This window comes from Charadrius vociferus, unplaced genomic scaffold, assembly GCF_000708025.1.
Source record: "Charadrius vociferus isolate BGI_N301 unplaced genomic scaffold, ASM70802v2 scaffold429, whole genome shotgun sequence".
Taxonomy (NCBI): Eukaryota; Metazoa; Chordata; class Aves; order Charadriiformes; family Charadriidae; genus Charadrius; species Charadrius vociferus.
This window is the reverse complement of record NW_009650250.1, coordinates 2,040,471-2,061,002: the sequence shown is the minus strand read 5'-3', so window position 1 is coordinate 2,061,002 and position 20,532 is coordinate 2,040,471. Positions and strand designations below refer to the sequence as shown.

General features: G+C 38.1%; 1 protein-coding gene across 1 annotated transcript; it reads left to right on the top strand.

The window, feature by feature from the left end:
• The first annotated feature begins 211 nt into the window (after window positions 1–211).
• GLUD1 (glutamate dehydrogenase 1) lies at window positions 212–20,241 on the top strand. Its single transcript, XM_009893056.1, has 13 exons — window positions 212–350; window positions 2,083–2,163; window positions 2,997–3,052; window positions 3,939–4,002; window positions 5,641–5,735; window positions 10,265–10,444; window positions 12,155–12,292; window positions 13,248–13,385; window positions 13,510–13,590; window positions 14,446–14,569; window positions 15,812–15,903; window positions 18,179–18,241; window positions 18,880–20,241. The coding sequence occupies exons 1-13, from the start codon at window positions 212–214 to the stop codon at window positions 18,997–18,999; spliced, it is 1,371 nt and encodes a 456-aa protein (XP_009891358.1). The 3' UTR covers window positions 19,000–20,241.
• The last annotated feature ends 291 nt before the right edge of the window (window positions 20,242–20,532 follow it).

The following is a 20,532-nucleotide window of genomic DNA, read 5'->3' as shown; positions in this document are numbered from 1 at the left end:
ATTTTGCTTCCCCATTTGCTATCCCTAACTAAATAGCCTGCCACTGCTTTCCGTGTATCGATAAACAACATTTTGTGTGCCTGCAGGAGTATAGTTATACCAGAACTGCTTTGTGTACGCAACTTGAAGTTAAATAAATATATGGGTTGAATAAATACACAGTGACCTAGTTCAGCTGGGGGTGGAGGGGCAGAGTTCACTTCTGCGCGGCATGGATCGGGGCTTCAGACTTGGCTGGCTTGAGCAATGCTCAGATGAGACCTGTCCCCGGAGTACCTGCTCAGCCAAGAAGGAACAGTGTCCCCAGGCAGGACAGTCAGTGCCAAAGGTGGTGTTTGTTCCTGCTCAGGGCCTGACAGAAGGATAGCCACCCACTCCTCTGAAGGATCAGAGTAAGAAGCGCTAAAAGAACACATACGTTCTAACTTTGACTGGTCTGTTGGGCTCTGATAGATCCCACTTAAATTTCAAATACTGCTTCCTGTGAGAGGGTCTTTAAAGCCCAGACATTAACACCTTACAGCTACTAAAGTCAGAATCTAGTTAGTTTGATTTTGGAAACCACCCTTCCCCCGTATACACACTAAATCTAAATTCTGTTCTGTAGAGGCATGGGACTTTCTTTTACTGATTGAACTCACATAAGAAAGCAGCGCTTGGCCCTGAGCTTTATTTGAGCAGTACTCAGTTCCTTTGAAACTGGGACTGTTTCCAGAGCATTCAGGAATGGCTTTCATAGCAGCACAGTGTTTTAGTTTGGATAATGTATGCTGGCCTTTTTTTCACTCCTGAGGACCTGAATATGGTCTTCTCTTTACATAATAGGAAATTTGTGGTGCCTTGTACCTAGCATCTAAAGGACACTCTGTGCCTGCTACAAACCACCATGCAACTTGGCACAACCTACAGCCAAGGATTTGGGGGGGTAGAGGTGGGGATAATAAATTCTTCATGGCTCTGTTATATGCTTGGTGGTGTAGGAGAAGCTTGGATAGAAGCTAACATACAGCTGTAGGGGTTTGTTTTGCTGTGGCCACATAACTTTGGGCACTGTGTTGATCTTAAATGTCATTTTTAAGCTTCTGTAGTTCTGTATATGTGCCCTATCAGTTTGGTTAAATATTTTCTACTCTGCAACTACCTCCAGAATACATGAATTTTAACTTTGAGTTCAACCAACTTATGGGATGGTCACAACCCATTTTTTATAAGACTGGTAAGAATCGGGCAGGTGACAGATCTCCCTACCTTTGCGTAATCATTTTCTGCTCAGTTTTGAACTGCCTTGATGGCTGGGATCACCCATTTCGCATCCAAGCCGATTTCAGGCCACAACAATTTGAATTTGTGTCTGTGCCACTTGTCAGCACACACTTGTGGTTCTGCTGAACGGCTCAGAGCAGGGAGTGCAGGTGTGGGCTGGCTTCCCCGTGGGTGCGGGATGGGTGGCCTTGCTCACACAAGCGTGCTGGGGTAGAGTTATTCCATCAAAATGTTTGGAACAAATTTGCATTAGTGGAGTGACTCGCTGTGTCTGTTACATGGTTGTGCCTAGTAGCCAGAGCTCTGAAGCTACGTATGTTTTTGTTGGACCACAGCCAATGTATTGCAAGGCTCATAACAGGAGCTTGCTTTACTCTAGCAAAGAGATCTTGGTTATAACCTGTACTGATAAATTACATTCAGGAATGAAGTTCATCTTGAATATACAATGAATGAAGTCCAAAGCTAAAGTTCTTATGGGATGCTGATAAGCTTTATCAGCCTCTGGTAAAGTCTACTCTGAGTTACCTATCAGCTTGGCTCATCTTCCTCCCAAGGAATATTCACTTTTGTTCCAAGGTTGAGCACTGCTGTTAAAGTACTTAACAGAAAATTGCTGAAGTCTTGAATTTCTGCTAAGCAAAAGATAGATATTTAAGTAGAATGGGGGAATTGTTCTTTAAGCCTTAAAACAAGTAAGTTGATAAATTACATACTTGCATGTCACAGGTGGATGGTCTAGAATTAACTTTCCCAGTTTATAGATACCTGTGAAGTTGTTCAGTGAATTCCTTTTTTTTTCTCATGTGTCTTTTGCAGGTATTCGTTATAGTTTGGATGTTAGTGTGGATGAAGTGAAAGCCTTAGCATCTCTAATGACATACAAATGTGCTGTGGTTGGTAAGTGACAATTTTTCAAGCAAGGATATCATCTCTAATTTCAGTCAGTACTGATGTAGTTTACAGAAAAGCATCTAAAGGATTAAACTAATTTTTAGGTACTAATCTCTGATGAGAATCTGTAGCAAGATGGGAAAAATTCTGTAGTGACCAAAATAACAATACATATTCCCTCTGCTGTTACTGTAGATACTTTGAATAAAGTTACATTTTCATTTGAAAAGTCCAAATTCTGCTAGTTACCCCCTCCCATAAAAGTACTGCTCTTGAACTCAAATCAAAGTATGACAAACTTGGATTAGGAGGGGGCTAATTTTAGGGGGAACAGATGGAGGCTGTAAAGGATTCAGGCAGGGGAGCTGTGGAGAGAGAAGGATAAAATTCCTTTATGGGTCATAAAGAAGTATATGCATACACAGCTGCTAAGGAGTTTGGAGAGAATTTGCACATTATGTATAAGAAAACAAAATACTTATTAACGTATATAGACACACTTTACTTAGGACTTCCAAAGTAAAATTTTTAAGCTAAACCAGTAAAATATAAACTGTAAAACTTACTGTTTCTGCAAGTGCCAAGTACAAGAGCTTGAAGCATAGAAAACATAAATAATGAACTTCAGAGTGTCAAGGCTACTTTCAAGCTGCCCTTGAGGGATTTCCCATTTTTATAGGAGTACCTAGATGAGATTATAGTTCACGCCTGTGAAGCCCTCTATGTGGCAAAACCAAATTCACTGCTAAAATCAAAGATATAATTCCTCACACATATTATTGATGCGTTCTGCCTTTATTGTTGAAAAAATAAAATTATTTTCCTTTGCATTCTTGTAGATGTGCCATTTGGTGGGGCAAAGGCTGGTGTCAAGATCAATCCCAAGAACTACACAGTAAGCTTAATCATAGATAAAAATTTGGTTACCTGCAGTACTGAAGCCAGCCAGTTAAAAAAGCTCTTCTAAGGGCATTATTGACCACTTAAAACTTCCTGCCACTTCTGCCTCTGTAAAGGCTGAATTTAGCTTGTGCATGCAATAGGTAGGAAAAGAATTTTTAAAAGGTGTGTATTTCAGAGGTGGAATACTTCAACTATTTAATTTATTACTTTGTTCCTTAAAGTCAGAAGACTACAAATAATTTGGAACGTGAATTTTTTTAAGTCAATACTGTTAATAAAGGCTTAAATTAAATTACTCTTAGAAAAAAGTTAATGTTTTTGTTTATTTTAACAAACAATTTTATGCTCCATTAAATCTTTCCATGCAGTGTTCCAGTGTGAATAATAACTAACTTGGCTTATAAAAAGTTTACTGCAGGCTTGCCTTCTTGCCCTAATTAAAATAACCTGTACAGAAAGGCATACTAGAATACGTAACAGATACTGTAAGCTCAAAACTCCTGTACAGATTTGTGTGAAGTTGTTCTACTGTGTTGATTACACAACCGGCAGGCCAGCTATTGCTGTTGCTGGTTATAAATCTCTCACACATAGGATATCAGATTTGTTTGCTGGAAATCTCTGCCACAAGCACAGGTGGTTCTTCCTGTGCCACACTCCTGACTTGTTGTGGATCAGAATGTACGGAAAGAAAGCCGAATGTTTCCTTGTGCTGCCTGAGTACCAAGGGTCTGTTAGGGAGTGGCATACAAATTCTATAAATATATGAATCATCTCTTCTGAAAGAAAAAAGTGTCTGTTCATGCTTGGGCGTAAGTTTAGCAAATATTCATAAACACTAATGATTTCTTGTGATATTTATTGCATTTTCTCTATAGGACAATGAATTGGAAAAGATCACAAGAAGGTTTACCATGGAGTTGGCAAAAAAGGGCTTTATTGGTATGTTGTACAATTTTATTATTAAAATTTAGGAATCTGATTTACTGTGCGCTGGTAACGTCCACTAGGTAGTATCCTTAAATAGTCGTATTTTTGAGAGGCGTAAATAATTTGGGTATAGAAATTCCAGCAAAGAGCCAAAGAATTGAGTCATTGCATCTCAGTGCATTTTAAAGGGAACTGTGTCTGAACTTTTTTTCTGGTAGCTCTTCTGCTATGAAAAGCCACAAAAGCTGAGGATCCAAAATGAATCACATTTCTCTTAGAGGTAGATTATAAAATTGTGACCCAAGTTTGTTGCAATTCTAATCTCTAATATCAAGCTCTTGACTGTTACTGTTTCCTGTAGTCTCAGTTGAGGCTTTTGGCAGATATCTGAGGAAACAGAGGAAGGAAATAGAAGATCCACCCCAGAGAAAGTTGATGGCTTCACCCATGGCAACCACAGGCTGCAAAAGGAGCATAGGCGAGAAGCATAGGTGCCTGTTGTAACAGAACCTCAGGTCTAATGTTAGTAGGTGTTCCATTCAGACTCCCCACCCTGAATTGTTCTGGTACCTTGCTCTCTGGAGCTGCTATCTGGAAGTCTCTTCTGGAGAAAGCTGAATGTTACTAGCTCGACTTGTAATTAAATGGAGGATCTTTACCAGGAGGAGGTTCTTACTCAACTGAAGAATAGGGCCTGTAACTAGTTAAAGGTCTGTCATGTATTCCTGATGTCTAACTGCCCCTGTATATCCATGCTCTTCAGCCAGAGTGTTTCTCATCTAAATTAAGTTCTGTATAAACACGCTTATTGATGTTACACGTGACTAGGAGAGTACTATACGCTATGCCAGCTATAGTGATTGTTGGTTCAGTGACAATTAAAATGGTTTGATTAAATTTGTCTTCCTTTTTGGCGCTATGGTTGGTGCTATGCAGCTTTCACAAACCTTTTAAAAATAATTAGAAAAAAGAAAGGAGTAGAGGCAGAGTTGCATTTAAAATCTTGCCGAGCAAGTCCCTCGGATCTTAAATAGGTTGGGCAAATGCTATTTTTAGTTATCTATTAAAAACAGACAGAATTTGTTTTTATTACAACAGATGTGTGAAAACTCTTTCAAAGGTTTATTTCATCAAGAAAGTTGTAATGTCTCTTTCTTGAAGTGAGGGGTAAAATCACATGTACGTGCTACAGTGCAATGACTAGGAACAGCCTATCTTCCATTTTTAAACTCACCCAGGAACAAAGAGGGAATTCTAATGCAAATAAAACCCAATTAATGTCATGGTATATAGAAGTTGTACCTAGATAGCACCCTGCCTGTTGTTACAGCAATGATCGACAGAAAAATAAAAATATAAATATGCTTTTGATGCATTATCTTACTTTGACTTTTTATCGACAAACTGACATTCATTTTACTGAATGGTTTGTGTGAAAGGTTGGAGGTCTTGACAGTATTGTACAAATGCATGATACAGCATCTAAAACTCAATTGAATCCAGAAGAATCTGTTGATTGCATAATAAACTGAGGATTAAACAGGAAAACAGCTCTTCTCTGCCAAGCCCTGCACAGTTCCCAAGGGAATAATGGTTGAAGATAACTATTGATGTTTGATCCTTAAAAGCTATATTCACTATTGCCAACAGGACCTGGTGTTGATGTCCCTGCTCCTGATATGAGCACAGGGGAGAGGGAGATGTCCTGGATTGCCGATACCTATGCCAGTACCATAGGACACTATGTAAGTTTCGAGCAGAGGCTTTGAAGTAGAAAAGCTTTCTTGGTCTTTGCAGAAATCCTTCTATCTAGAAATGTATTACCATGCTGCTTAATCATGTAATTTTATTTAATTATGTGGATCTAAACATATTCTTGCAAACTGTAACAACTTAATTGGTATGAGGTTTTTAGGGTACAGTTAAGGAAAAATAGCTTTAAGGTTCATGTTTTTATACTAAGCTTAATTTAAGTTTGAGACAATACTGGTTGCAACTGTTCAGCAAAAAGACAATACACTATTTTTAAAGGTCTCCTACTTAGTCTAAAATTGATTTCTATTTCTACCGTTTCCCTCTGTTTTTCATTAGTACTATAATTACTAGTTTAAAGTTGTTAAACGATTAGTTCATAATAGTTGGTGTAGTCTTAAAGTACTGAAATCTTTCAGTTTCAGACTACTGAATTTACAAGTCTTATTTAATAAATGCTCAGGTTTTGTGCATTCAAGGACCATGTAAATGAAGTTTGCACTATTGGTATAACCTATAAGAGTACTAAAGTTCTCTGTGGTCCCCTAATAGGAACAAGTAATCAGTGTAAACTTCAGCGAATTCTCCAAAAGGTAAAGCAAAAGGACACTGATATGATTTATTGCCCAGAAGGCAATAAAAAATAAAGTTTTTTTTAAAAACTAGTTTTTAATTATAGTCCTTAATTTGGCCTTTGTCCTTATGTTGCTGGGGTTATTTGTACCTGTTTTAACTGTACCAAAAACATGACTGTTGACCAAACACATTTGTTGTATACTTTTGACAGGTTGGACTAAAGAAAAATGTGTTACAGACAACTTACTACTTATGGCTCTACTGTCCATGATACCCAAACTTTCTAGCTTCTCCTTTAGCCATTGTTTCTGCTACTCCAGCAGGGTATACTGTGCTAAGGAGTCTTTCCATAGCTTCGTATTAACGTGTTGATATGCTAAGCTATCGCACGTTTGCCTACTCCAGCTGCTTTTGAATTGAAAAGACTGTTTTCCGTTTCTGCAGTCCCTTCCAACAGCTCCTCAGAAACAGAGCAGGGTGTGTGCCCCCAGTAATAAGGCATAAGAGCCACACAACACTTACTTCTTTCTGGCATGTCTGTTCAAGATGTGCCTGGCTTTCCTGAGACAGTCTCTTAGCAGAATACTTGTCTTGTGCTGTCCCATGCCTTTAACAATAGGAGGAGAGGATGGCACAGGTTATTCTAGATCTGAAATACAATCTAAGGTATCTTATGGGGGAGGGTGGGGAGGAAGGAATGCTTGAGGAGGCTGCGGCACGCTGATCAGTTGAGTTAAATCACTTTTACCCAGAGCTGTCTGTTAGATAGGGATATCAGTATAAAACATTGCTTGCTTTTTGTTATTCACATATGTAAATGTAAACATTTTATTTAAAACTTTAACCCTGATAAAAAAAAAACCAAACAAATTATGACTTCAGAAAGACTTCAGCATGCAGAGTGGCAACTTCTTCCCTCAGTCATAACTTAAAATTCCAACATTTAAGAAAACTACTGCCTCAAAGCATTTTAAGTGTTACCATTTAATTCACTGCACTAAAAGCGTATTTCACAGTGATGCAACAGCATCGCTGTATTACGACTGACACAAAGGGCTCACAGCACATGACCTGCTTTAAGATTTGCTGTATCTGACAATAGTTCCCATACGGTTTTATACAGAAGCTTCAGGTTGTTTAATAGGTGGGAAACTAAACACTGATACAGGAGAGGATTTTTAAATGACTGAATTTCTTCTTTCCGCTTTGTCATCTCAGCTTGTTGTGTAGTCCTACACATACACACTCTTCAATGACAAAAGAAAACAAAGCAACAACTGCTGAGGATAAAAATACAATTTGAACTATGCTACAACAGCTTCCTTTATTACTAGGCCCTCTCCGCATGGCAGTATCTTATTCTTAAATAGTAAAAAAAAAAAAAAAACAACTGAGAGGATTTAGGTACATTTTTCTGGAAAGTCAATTAAAGAATTGAAATAAGGAAAAAAATTAAATCTGTTTACTTAATTTTGCTGGATTGCTTGTGTTTGTACACAGAAGAAAGAACTGTAGCCATAGTGGAACTTACGAGCTATTGTGGAGAATGACCAGGTGTAGAGAAGGAAGGTGGGAACTCTGACAAGGCTGCAAAAAGTGGAATAGCCTATCAAAACTGGTGTGTAGAGGAAGGCGTTTCAGATAATGATCTGGTTGATACACCAAGAACAAAAATAAAGGTGATTAAAGAACTACCAGATACATAAAAGTACCCATGGGGGAAGGCGGGAAGGCAACTAAGAGAAGAAAATGACCACTGAACAAGACTGAAACTAACCATAATTCAGAAAACAGATGGAAGCTAAGCAAGGGACTAGGTTCAGTTGAGTGGAAAGATAACTCTTCGGTGAGAAATCTACAGACCTGATGAGTCAGTGTGGTTGCACACAAATGTGTCCAGGGAGCTTGAAGTGGAAAGGAAAAGCCAAATAACAGCTAAAAACAGATAGGGGAAGCCTGCTTGAAACCTAACATAAAGAGCCAAGAAGCTGGAGAGACAAGGAGAATATTATTGCAGTGTGGAAAGGGGTTAAGAAACAAGCAAAAGTTTAGTGTCTGAACTTTGCCAGCTATGTTCATAGACTATTATTACTAATATAGAAGTCTTTATTGCGAGCCATAAGCTATTTTACAAGCTCCTCTGTAAAAGCTGTGGTCTTTCTTTTTGTCCCAAGATGTGTTAAACATTTTTTTGACTGACTTAAAACCAGAGTTTTTAGGACTTTGACATTGACTGTGTTTTGTGTGTGTGACTTCAAGAAGACCTGGACCTGACCTCACCTCATGCTCAGTTTTCTTGCCAAACCATGCAAGTCTTTAATAACTACCATGTTAACTGTTCCAGAAAATCCATCTTAAGTTGCTGGATGACTGAATTATATATGGCTAAAGTTTTTGATTAAATTCATCCTTTCCCTTCTTCTGTACTTCTTGATACATACAACTGACTTCTAGGACATGTGAAGGGACTTTAATAAATGCATACTTATGTACGTTGGGAGGCTCTATTTCATCAAGTATTTATACAACATACTTCCTCCTTTGTGAATGCATGAAGGCTATAATGTAGTTTCAGTCTGAAACAGAATGAAAACCTAGAAATGCATCAAAATGCTGGGCCAAGCTGTTCCTAGCAAAACACCACCACAGATCTTGTTTATAGTCAATATACCACCAGAGGGAGCATACAGCTCAATGAGAGCAATGCATTACATTTTGGGAAGCTGACTTAGGAATTTTGTGGCAAGCCCAGCATCGCTTTTATTGTCATTAAAGAAGGGTTATTTTTGGCTTTATATGGTTAACTCACTATCATTTTCAATTAATAAATAGTTTTCCTTTCCATCACAGCTCTAGTCATCTCCTGCAATTCTGCCTCCACTTACTTTTGTCTGCTCCTTTCCTTCCTCTCACCAAGCGTCTTGTGCTCACGCCACAGGCATGCAAATGCATTTGGCACAAGCGATGGAGAGGAGCGAGCCTCCCAGTGAATATGTGGCTGGTGGAATAAGAACCCATCCGGCTGCTGGCAGACTCATTTCAGTGGATTCCCTTTCATCCCTACTCTTTCGCTTGTGTTGGATGCCAAGCCACTGTGTGACTGTGCTCCCAGGGTGTGGGAGCATGGGAACCAGTGGTGACAGAAGAGGGATGCCCAAACAGTGTCTAGTTTGGAGGAAGTTTTTTCAAGTTATTAATTTCAATTTGAAAAATTACGTCTGGTTTTAAGTAGTCTATTTTATCTTGGCTAGTGTCTAGCATATGGAAAATTTAATTGTATTGCCACCAAATTAATGATAGAGGGTTGATTGTATATATTGCTTTTCTGAATAAAAGTAGTAAATACTTATCTAACTTTTCCCATATGACCTTTGTACAGTGGATTTTCCTCTGAGATCAACAACAGGAATGTATTAGGCCTGTATTGTTGCTTCAAAATAACTGAATTTGGTATAAAGGAACGCTAAACACTGTTTAAAGATGATTAAAAACCAGTCCAAGGATATGTCTGAGCTCTTTAAAAGATGAAAACGTCAAGAATAATGATGGAAGTTACGGTTGTAATAGGAGCTAATTTTGAGAAACATGTCCCTCAAAGTTTTTTTGATTTTTAAAGGCCTGCTCATTGCTAACAGTGCAACACAGATGTCATCCTAATTAATTAACCACAGACTGAAGTTAACATATACACTTAGACACAACAAAAAATTACAGAGCGTATCCAATATTGCATTATGCAACTTTTCTGGCATCTACTAGAGTGCTTCTGAGAAGGTGTTCACACCAACTCAGGAAGGAAATCATCTTTACAAACTAAATGTATATAAACTATTTCATGTTCTGACTCCTATGATTCCTGTTCTCCCTTATCTCTAAAACATACAAAACCTGTTGCTCCAGCTGTTAGATTAATTCCATAGCTCACAAGTCCTTCACTGTTTTACAGGATATTAACGCACACGCATGTGTAACTGGTAAACCCATCAGCCAGGGTGGCATCCATGGACGTATATCTGCGACTGGCCGTGGTCTTTTCCATGGAATTGAAAATTTCATCAATGAAGCGTCATATATGAGTATATTAGGAATGACTCCTGGATTTGGGGATAAAACGTTTGCTGTTCAGGTAACTTTTTTCTTCAACTGCAGGGAAGAAGTTGTAAACAAACTTCCAGCAGAGCTGCTTTTAAAAAGGGCTGTAGCAATAAATCCTGTTAGGGCTTTACAATTTCCAAGTTAACCTTTACTGTCAAACTTCAGAAACACTTCTCAAGCAACATAGGTGCCCTTTATTTTGGACTGTTTTATAAAAACTGAACTTTCGATTGCGCTCTACAGGCACAAAGCCAAATCTCCAGTCCTTATAAACACAGGCTGCAGAGAAAAAAGTGAAATACTCTACAGCAGTTCTTTAAACTAAGGCATTGAACACTTTTCAATGAGCTGTGACACTGTTTCTGCCTACACAAAATTTGTTGCACTGTTTTGTAATAAAAAAATAAGAGAAAGAAGGAATTGGGGATTATGTTCTTGTTCTGCTATGGAATGAGCAGCTGGAAAAGTAGAAACTCATACCTTGCTCTAAATTTCTAGGCTGGAACATACATTTTTGGTGTTCATAAGACTTCAGGATTTATGTAGTTGAATTTTGAAGGGTTTTGATATTCAGTAATGTGCATTATCATTCTTAAAATTTCAAGGAAGGAACTTGTTCTGTTCAGCTTTGAACACTATGTTAGATTGAGGATTTGAGGGATTGCATTGTGGTTTTGCAATAGCAGAGTAAGCGTAACCTCCAAGTTGTCCTCTAGTTAACCAGTGGGTTGAAACAAACATCTTTGCCCTGGACAGACCCAGCAGCACGCTCATCTTCCTGCACTTTGGCATTTTCATGCCTGGCGGAAGGCTAACCAACAGGCACTTCAGCATAACTTAGACTGAAAATAAGGCCATGAGAGTAGCTGGAGGTTTTTCTAGGTAAACGAGGATACAGAGTTGCAGAGAGACCTAATACATGGACAAAATGTTGTATTGAAGTTTGCTTCTAATATATAAGCAAAAATCCTAAGTATAATTGGAGCTATGTTATACAGGAATTTAATATTCAGCTTTTTGCCAGCATAGAATCTTACTACAAACCTTTTACTTGAATCATGTGGCCTTTTGGTCTGCCAGGTGTGCTCCTTTACTTCCAGAATGTTAAATAATGGCCTGGAATTAGGTTTTCTACAGCAGTAAGGATGTAAAACATGCTAATTAAATAAGATTATCTACATTTACATTTAGGCAACCTGTCTTGTACAGGACCAGTTCAGAATGTGTTAGAAATTACATAGCTTCCTACTAGGTTGTATATTTTAATGTGAAGAATTAATGATAGTCTTGCCTAATGCTTTCCATTGTGGGGTGAATTTTACACTTGTGAGCCGCTCTTACCCAAATTAAATGAGAGTATTTCTTGGCCTGCAAATGTAGTCACACAAAAATCCATGAATCCCTCTAAGACGATGCCAGTTATAAAATACATACACATAATGTTCCTATGTTGATAGATATCATAGTTTTGATACTTTCATAGTAGCATTTACGCTTCCTTTCTGTATTTCCAGTATAAAAAAAATTAGCACAACAGTACATTATTGGCTACAATGCATAATTTCTACAATGGTATTCAGACTAGAACAGAATGCATCTTTCCTATACGCATCATCTAATGCCAAGATGTGCTAATAAATGAAGAACTATTTAAAGCTATTCAAAGCTGTAAAAGCCTTAGCAGTAATCATCATTTTCACTGAAGGGTTAACTACTTTTCCCTTTCTCTTTCCACCTTCAGGGATTCGGTAATGTGGGCTTGCATTCTATGAGATACTTGCATCGTTTTGGAGCAAAGTGTGTTGCTGTTGGAGAGTTTAATGGTTCTATCTGGAACCCTGATGGGATTGACCCAAAGGAACTAGAAGATTACAAATTGGTATGAAACTTTGCTGAGCAGAAATGGTTTCATTTTTGCCAGTTTTGCAAGCACCTAGGATGACTGTAGATGCGTGTTAATTTGTGATTTTTAAATCATGCTGCAATGAGTGCTTACAAAATGGCTTAGAAATGTTGATTCTTCTGGCTTTCTCCTTATCCCCAGAATGAATGCGGGGGGTTAACACTAACTGATCTTGTGGCTTTGGCTGCCTCTTTGGTTTATAACATTGTACTTTTTTTTGCACTTTGACCTGACTCTCAGAAAAATGGCAAGGCTTGCATGTGTTCAGGCTAATTACTTTGGTTTCAGAATTGGATTGATGATTGTTTTGCCTTTCTTGTGACTAAACTAGGAAGGCTGTATCAAGGAACCAGGGCAAGGAGGTTCCTAAAGGACTCCTAATTGAGAATCATAGGTGTGTGGAGACTTAAGGCTTCAAAGTGCACTTTTGCTGCTTCTTACCTATTGGATGTTTCTGAAAAAATGAAAGCCTGTCTGGCAGTGTGACTTGAATATGTAGTTTATAATGAAATGGTCTTTTTATTTCCGTTTCTAAGTGAAGCAATCTTGAGGGGACAGGCACGAAAATAGGATTTCCCGCTTAGAATTTCTAAGGGGTTTAATTGATGTGTCGTCTTTTACAAAGGCAAAGGGAGCATTTGAATGTCATTGTCACGCCTTTCTCAAAAGAATTAAATACTCCAGAGCCCAAATGGTTGCCAGTGTCTTTGGCCAGAGGGCAGTTATGCCTCAATCATGGCAATTTGGACTGGTATCGAAGCTTTGTAGCTTGCTTTTTTTGCCCAAGATAAGCAAAGATAGGAATTATGTTATGTGCTATCTTTCTAATACTGTTGCTTCTCCCTTCTTTCTTTTTTGAAAGTTAGAAGAAGGGAAGGAAGTCAAACAAGTACACACACACTAAAAACACTGTTTTGTTTCCTTCAAACAGCAACATGGGACAATCATGGGCTTCCCTAAAGCACAGACACTTGAGGGCAGTATTCTGGAAACAGACTGCGACATTCTCATCCCTGCTGCCAGCGAGAAGCAATTGACTAAGGCCAACGCTCACAAGGTTAAAGCAAAAGTAAGTTGGAGGGTTCAGATGCAAAGAACAGTGGAGGAGGCCTGTTTAAATACTGGTATTAAATAATTAGTGTGCATGGAAACTAAAATATACCTCTGATTTATTCTGCTGTGATTCCTTTCAGATTATTGCTGAAGGTGCCAATGGGCCTACAACTCCTGAAGCTGACAAAATCTTCTTGGAGCGGAATATCATGGTTATCCCTGTAAGATTTTTATTATGGCCTTTGATTTTCATTACAAGGGTAATATTTCTGTAAATTGTAGCAAGACATTATTTATTGAAGGTTTTTATTAATAGCCATTCATTCTCTCAAAGTGGTTTTTAACAACTGGTGTCTGGGAAATGGGTGTCAATGTTGCTTAGGATTGATAGTAATTACTTAAAGACCTCACTGCAGCTGTAAATGACCAAAGATAACTCCTACCTATTTGGAAGAGAGAACAATGCACAATTAGCTCTTAAATCTGTGGTTTTTCATTTTGGAATATTAGCTGACATTTGCTCAATAAAATAGTCCACTAAGCAAAGGAAGAAGGCAGAGTAAATACACTGGCCAATGTGTTTGTAAACATAGGGTGATGCTCTGACAGAACTGCATATCATAGATTGTATAGCGCAAATGTTGCCTACAGTGATAATTTGAAAGAGTAAGACCTATCCAGGTACAATGATACCTTTTTCCCAGAGAAAGGGTGTCCTGATCAAGTGATACTGCTAGAAGGAGTGGCTGATCTTCAGCCTTTACTCACTGAGATGGCCTAAGAACACCCTGACTTTCTTGATTAAAAACCTGTACTAAAATAAAAGAAAGTGGTCAGTCAAGCACACCTGAACTTCACGTGTTCTAAAGTCAAATCCTCATCTAAATCAGTAGAAGTAATCCCTGGACTGCAGAAAAGGTTAAGTATTGTCATGCAAGAATAACAACTGGATTGTCTTCTGTACTGCAGTATAAACTAGTGCTTTGTATGTAATACTTCCACTTGCTTTTCCTTAATGCAGTAGAGCTGTCTTCATCACCTGCTCACAATTTAAGACATTTACTATTTCTGTGCAGGATCTTTACCTGAACGCTGGTGGTGTAACGGTGTCCTATTTTGAGTGGCTGAAAAACTTGAACCACGTCAGCTATGGCCGCTTGACTTTTAAATATGAAAGGGATTCAAACTACCACTTGCTCAGTAAGTGTTCAGCTCTGCTTTCACTGTTTAATTAATAGACTGAACTAGCAAGCACCAACTGCGGGAGAAATTAATACAAAACTATTTTAAATTCACCTTACTTTCCCACAGGTCTATTGTTGCTGCATACTGAACAGTAGGAAAGGTTTGATAGGTTAATTGACTTGCAACTCTAACGACTGAAGTTAAATGCATATTTTTTCAGTTATCTTTTAATTCATAAAGTGATGCTTTCCTCAGTTTTGTGAAAATACTGAACTCGGACCACTTATGTGAAATATTTATTACTTCTGAATAAATGTCTTTCAGCTGTACACTTTGGTATTTGAGAAGAATTCAAAGTTTGAGAATTCAAGAATTCAAACCGTGTTGTTTGGACAACACGGTTCTGCACATACAACAATAGAGGATTTCTGTAAAGGACAATAATATAATTGGTACAGGCGCTGCAAAATCTGCTTGTGGCCTACAGCTCCACTTCGGGCCATTCTGTGCTTCCCAGTTTATGGGCCAGAATACCAATCACATGGAGAGAGAAAGCTTAACAGAGATGAACTGCAGGATATTGCTCCATTTTAAACAATACAAAGACGAGAATCTCAGGACATAGGACTTGACAAAAACATACATCTGAATGTTTTTTAGTATAACATTTTCTCCTAAAAGATACCTTTTCAAGGCGTTTCTCAAGTGGTTGAGGATTATGGCAATTGTAATTTAAATCCCTTTCTTAACTTCAAGATTGTGTCATCAGAAGTACTCGGTGATGTTGTTTAGGAAAGCTTACTAATTAAATTAGAATAATTAAGACAAATTAAGTATCAATTCAAAATGCCAAAGCACTTCTCATGTTTTAAGGAAAAAAGCCAAACATGCTTCTTTCTTAGCAAGTAGCGTGTATGCAAAGGAAATAATTGATTGCTTTAACTTCAGGAAATATTTTGTCTAATGCTTTCTATCAAGTTAGGAAAGTTAATCCAGATTGCTCTATCAGCTTTATGAGTTTAGCGAAGTGGGATCAGTAAATCCACAGTCACTTGCCATGTGACTGTACTATAGCAATATTGCTGCTAATAGTGGAGACATTCACCTGTAAAAACAGATAAATCAACATCTTTCCCTTTTCCTAGAGAACAAAAATAAGATGACTCCCTTTGCCCCCAGCCTGGGCTTAGCTCCTTTCTTAGGGAGCACATGCCTTTCCTTGTCAATTACCGTGCCTCTGCTTTTTTTATTTTCTAGTGTCTGTTCAGGAAAGCTTAGAAAGAAAATTTGGGAAACACGGTGGAACTATTCCAGTTGTGCCTACAGCAGAATTTCAGGATAGGATATCGGTAAGTAGTTGCTGTTGGGTTTCTTTTACTGTAGCTGTATTATGATATTATAACTGCAATCTAAATTTTACCATTGTAGCTATTACAGGGGGTTTTGCCCCAGGCAAGACAGTAGTCACAGGTAGCCTGATGGCCAAACAAAGCACGCAGATCTGAACTGTTTAAGAATACTGGAAGTAAGCTATTTTTTCTTTCTTTTACTTGAGCCCATGCAAAATAACTTCAGTAGCATTAAAAAGCTACAGTTGTATTGCAGATGCATTTTGTATTTGTAACTAGCGTTAGATTGCATGTTGATGTTCATGTAGTGGGGTTTTTCAGAGCAACAGACTATCTCCATTGCTTAGGCAAATCGTGTGAGTTCTTTTTACTGGGAAGGGTGCAGGGAATGATTCTTTTTGCAGGCCAGTAATTAAAACTTAAAAACCCGTGTTTTTTCCTGATGCTTTTGTTTGCTATGAAATACTTGATATTTCTGCTGGCTAAATAAATACATAGATTCCATAATTTCTTTGAACTTCAGCTATCAAAGTCTACAGAGGTTTTGTAGTGGGAAATACTGCCTCAAACATTACCAGAATTTGTTTTGGAGATCTTGTTGATATAGTTTACCTAGATTTCCAAACAACTCTCAACAAGATCCCACACCACAGACAGTTTATCACGCTGTTTCTGTAATATAGACAAGAGCTGACTGAAAAACTGTAGAACATTCTTCTAGGACTGAATTAATGAGCAAAGAAATGTCAGGTAAAATTCATTATCTAATATGTAGCAATACACAGCGGGGAAATTTTTATATAAAATGATGGGTTGTGAGCTCATCCATTTGCATTCAAATGAAAGATCTGGAGGTGATGACAAAACATAAGCTTAGAAATCCATAGTAGTCAAAAAGCAAACCCAGTGTTAGAGATTGTTCTGAAGGAAAAAGAATAAGAGTGACTAATGGTGCCCCAGTAGAAACCCAGAGTGTGTCTGCCTTCTGAATACTACATGCAGTTAGGTCTGCGTATCGTAAAAAATTGTAGATGTGGAGAAAGTTCAGAGAAAGATCAGAAGAATAATCAAAGAGGCAGACACTTCTCGTACATGGAACTGTGAACTAACCTAGGTCATATTGGCCTGAAATAGTCCTGGGGTGGAGACAATGATCTATAGAATGAGTGGTGTGAAAATGGATGGGTAGGGATAGATTGTTAACTGGAAGGAAGGGAGAAGGCAGTGCTGTCAAACAAAACCAGCAGAGTGAGGAGCAGAATGAAGAACGGAGATGGTTCCTAGCACAGCGGACAGTTAAGATGTGGAACACCCTGCCGAGGGATGTATAGAAGCTAAAAGGGTTGGTCAGTTTGTTTTTTAACACAAGTTCAGAAGGAGATGGGACAAATGACTGGGGGAAACAATCCAGCGAGACTGAAAAATATTAAACCATGCCTCCTTGGGAAGAAACTGGGGCAAATGCATGTAAACTTGGGCCACCATCAGATGATAGAAATAGACTTTAGCATGATCCAGTACGATGCTAGCATTTTCATAAATGTTAGGCTGAATGAATAGCATGGTAGATAGGTTCTATGGCTTAAAGTGATTGCTGTGATCTCTTAAACGCAAGCCACAGAAACTGGCCTAGCAATTTCTACATCCAGCCCAAATCGATATTTGAGGAAAAGTGTGTATTTTGTGAAGCCAGGTCTCAAATTATTAGTAAGTTACAACAGTCAGGACTATGAAACACTGAAGCTGATAGTCTGAATTAGAATGACTGAATATCTTCAATTATTTATTGTTTTGTGTATTTAAATTTTAATGGGAATGAAGTTATTGTGGAGTTGCTTGAGGCTAATGCAGTGTTGAACATATGAACTGGGGATCCACGCCCTTCCTAAAACCTGACAGTTTTCAAAACAATTGGAAGTAGTTTCTATAGGTTACTAACTCTTGGGAGCTTTTTTGTTTGACATTTACTGTGTGTTTTGAAGGCTGAAAATGGTAGTTACAACATCAATAAAAAACATTAGCATCATGCATCTAGAAGCTAGGCAGTATAAAAGACTTCAGTGCTTACGTCTGAGGTTTTAGAATTGAATTGACCATAATTAACTCTTCGGGTAACACAGTAAAGGCGATTTAGTTTCTTACAGCAGTCATTAGAAGAAAATGAACAAGCAAGCTTCAGTAATTATGGGAATCCAACATGTCATTGTCCCTAATATATGACTACGACCTTTTTGTGTTTTGAATTCAACTCTGATTTTATTTCCTGTTGTTGCAGGGTGCGTCTGAGAAAGACATTGTCCACTCTGGCCTGGCTTATACAATGGAACGTTCTGCCCGGGTAAATATTGCATTAGTAAATGTACTTACACGAAAAAACTTAACGTGGCTTTGCAACAGTTTTTGAATGTGTGGTACAGAATTTCTTTGCAATTAAAGGAGTAGATAAACAGTTTGTGATAAAGGAAGTCACTGTGAGTATGAGGTATTTAAGCTCTGTGCAGGGATGGCCAACTTTAGCTGAGTATAGTAGACATTGGAGACTGATACATGAAATCAGGAAGTATTTTCTAGTAGAAGCTCTAGTAATTAGAAACTTTGGTTTTACTTTTCTACCTGACTAATCTGGGAGGTATACCTAAGAGTGTTTTACTTCGCTATCAGCAGTTCTAGATTAATCCCTTTATGCAGTGGGACAAAGAGGAGTTGAAACACCTTGTCTCATCTCCCTGTATCTGAGGTACATGTGGACCCAGGACCTGAAAAAGGGCAATATAGTAGTCTGGGGAAGATTTTCTTCCCGTTCAGATCTTAGTTTTAAAGGGAATCAAGAAATTTTCAGACTTGATTCTCAAAGGATCTGAGCTCTGATACCAATCCAGCAGCTCTTCTACTCCTAAGCTAGGTCCTGCAATCAAAATCTAGTGTAGTTCCTATGGAGAAACTTGCAGAAATCATATGTAACCTTTTTTGTTTCAGCAAATCATGCGTACTGCCATGAAGTACAACCTGGGTCTGGACCTGAGAACGGCTGCCTACGTCAATGCAATTGAGAAAGTCTTCAAAGTGTACAACGAGGCTGGCCTGACCTTTACATAAACAGGCTGTTACCGCTCATTATTGTATCCCATCCCTCTCGCCGTTAATGTACCCTCTTCTTGAAAAAGCTTATCACAAGTTTACATGTAACCACAAAATTTTCTTTTCTTCTGACATTATAGTGGATTCTATTCTCAATTAGTTTCAGTCCAAACTAGTCTTTTTTACAATAAAAATCCATGGATTAGGAAATTGTATACAAGTATGTATCTGAAGATAACAGTTCATCTGCACTTGTGGGGGCCATTCTGGGTATTTCGCCTACAAAACAAAATGGTACATTTTATGTATGAAAGAGTGGTCTTGCCACCTGAGCCACTTCTCAGACTTCAGATCAGATACTGTACTAGATGAGCACTTCGCTCATTATTACTTCATGCACTTTTGTTTAATGATGTAATTTTGGCTTCGGCACTTTCAGTAAGGCCTTGTATGATCAATGCTGTGGCATTGTCAAAGGAAGAATGGGCCTCCAGCAGGGATTAACTTTGATAGGAGTCTAATTTTTATTTGTAGTGAAGCTTCAGGCCTGATTCTCTTTGGGCAATGTTTTTTCTTTAACTGTGCTGCTGTTATAGGACTGCCTTTTATTGCTTATTCGAGCTAGCTTGACTATCACCATGAAGTATGTAGAGGTGACAGACTAATATTTTTATAAGCTGAAACTGTTGAGCAACTCTAGTTATGTTTTTAATCAAGTACCTACATAACTATTCTGACTATAAGTTGTTTTCTTTTTTTAAAAAAAGGGATAGTCTGAATCTAGTAAGCAGTTATACTTAGGTTTTTTTGGAGTTCTTTTTTAGTCTTGTCCTCTCAGAGGCTTTCTGAAAATTAGATACTGCCTCAGTGAACAACTAAAGTGAAACAGAACCCAGAAATCATTGGCCAAACTACAGAGGAGCTAGAATGCTGCTATAAACTTAATCCACTGTCTTAACACACACAGCCTTTTTTTTTTTTGTCGTCAGGAGGTCTTGAAAGTTTTGAACGTATTGGAGGACAACAAAATGGACCTCAACACAATATTGGATCAAGCACAGTTTTTAAAGTGTAAGGCTTTTGTCCAGTGGAGTCCCCTCGAAGTGCCAGATGTTATTTATGTAATGAATATGAATGTTTTTTTTTAAAAAGACAACTAGTCCCTCCCAGAAACTCATGCTTTTTTTCTAACTACTTTGTAACTGCATGACATAACCTGGAGAGAAGAGCAGTTATTAAAAAAAAGTTGACCTTTCCAAAGCTACTATACTGGTGTATTACTGTTTTTTCTATTTCATTCAATAGCTTTCTATAGTTACAATCAGTCTGTGAATCTTCACAGCACACTTGTTTATTCATTACACGCCTACTGATAGGGTACTGTCTCTGAGTTATCCTAAGGGGCTCACTAATACAGATCTCTGACTCTTGAACTTGCCTGTCAGCAAGGCTTTTGAAGTTGGGTATATTTGGTAAATCATTTTGGGTCTTTACTGTGTCCTCTCAAATTTGTGTGAAGAACTATTCTAATAGTTAGCGTGGAGCAATAAA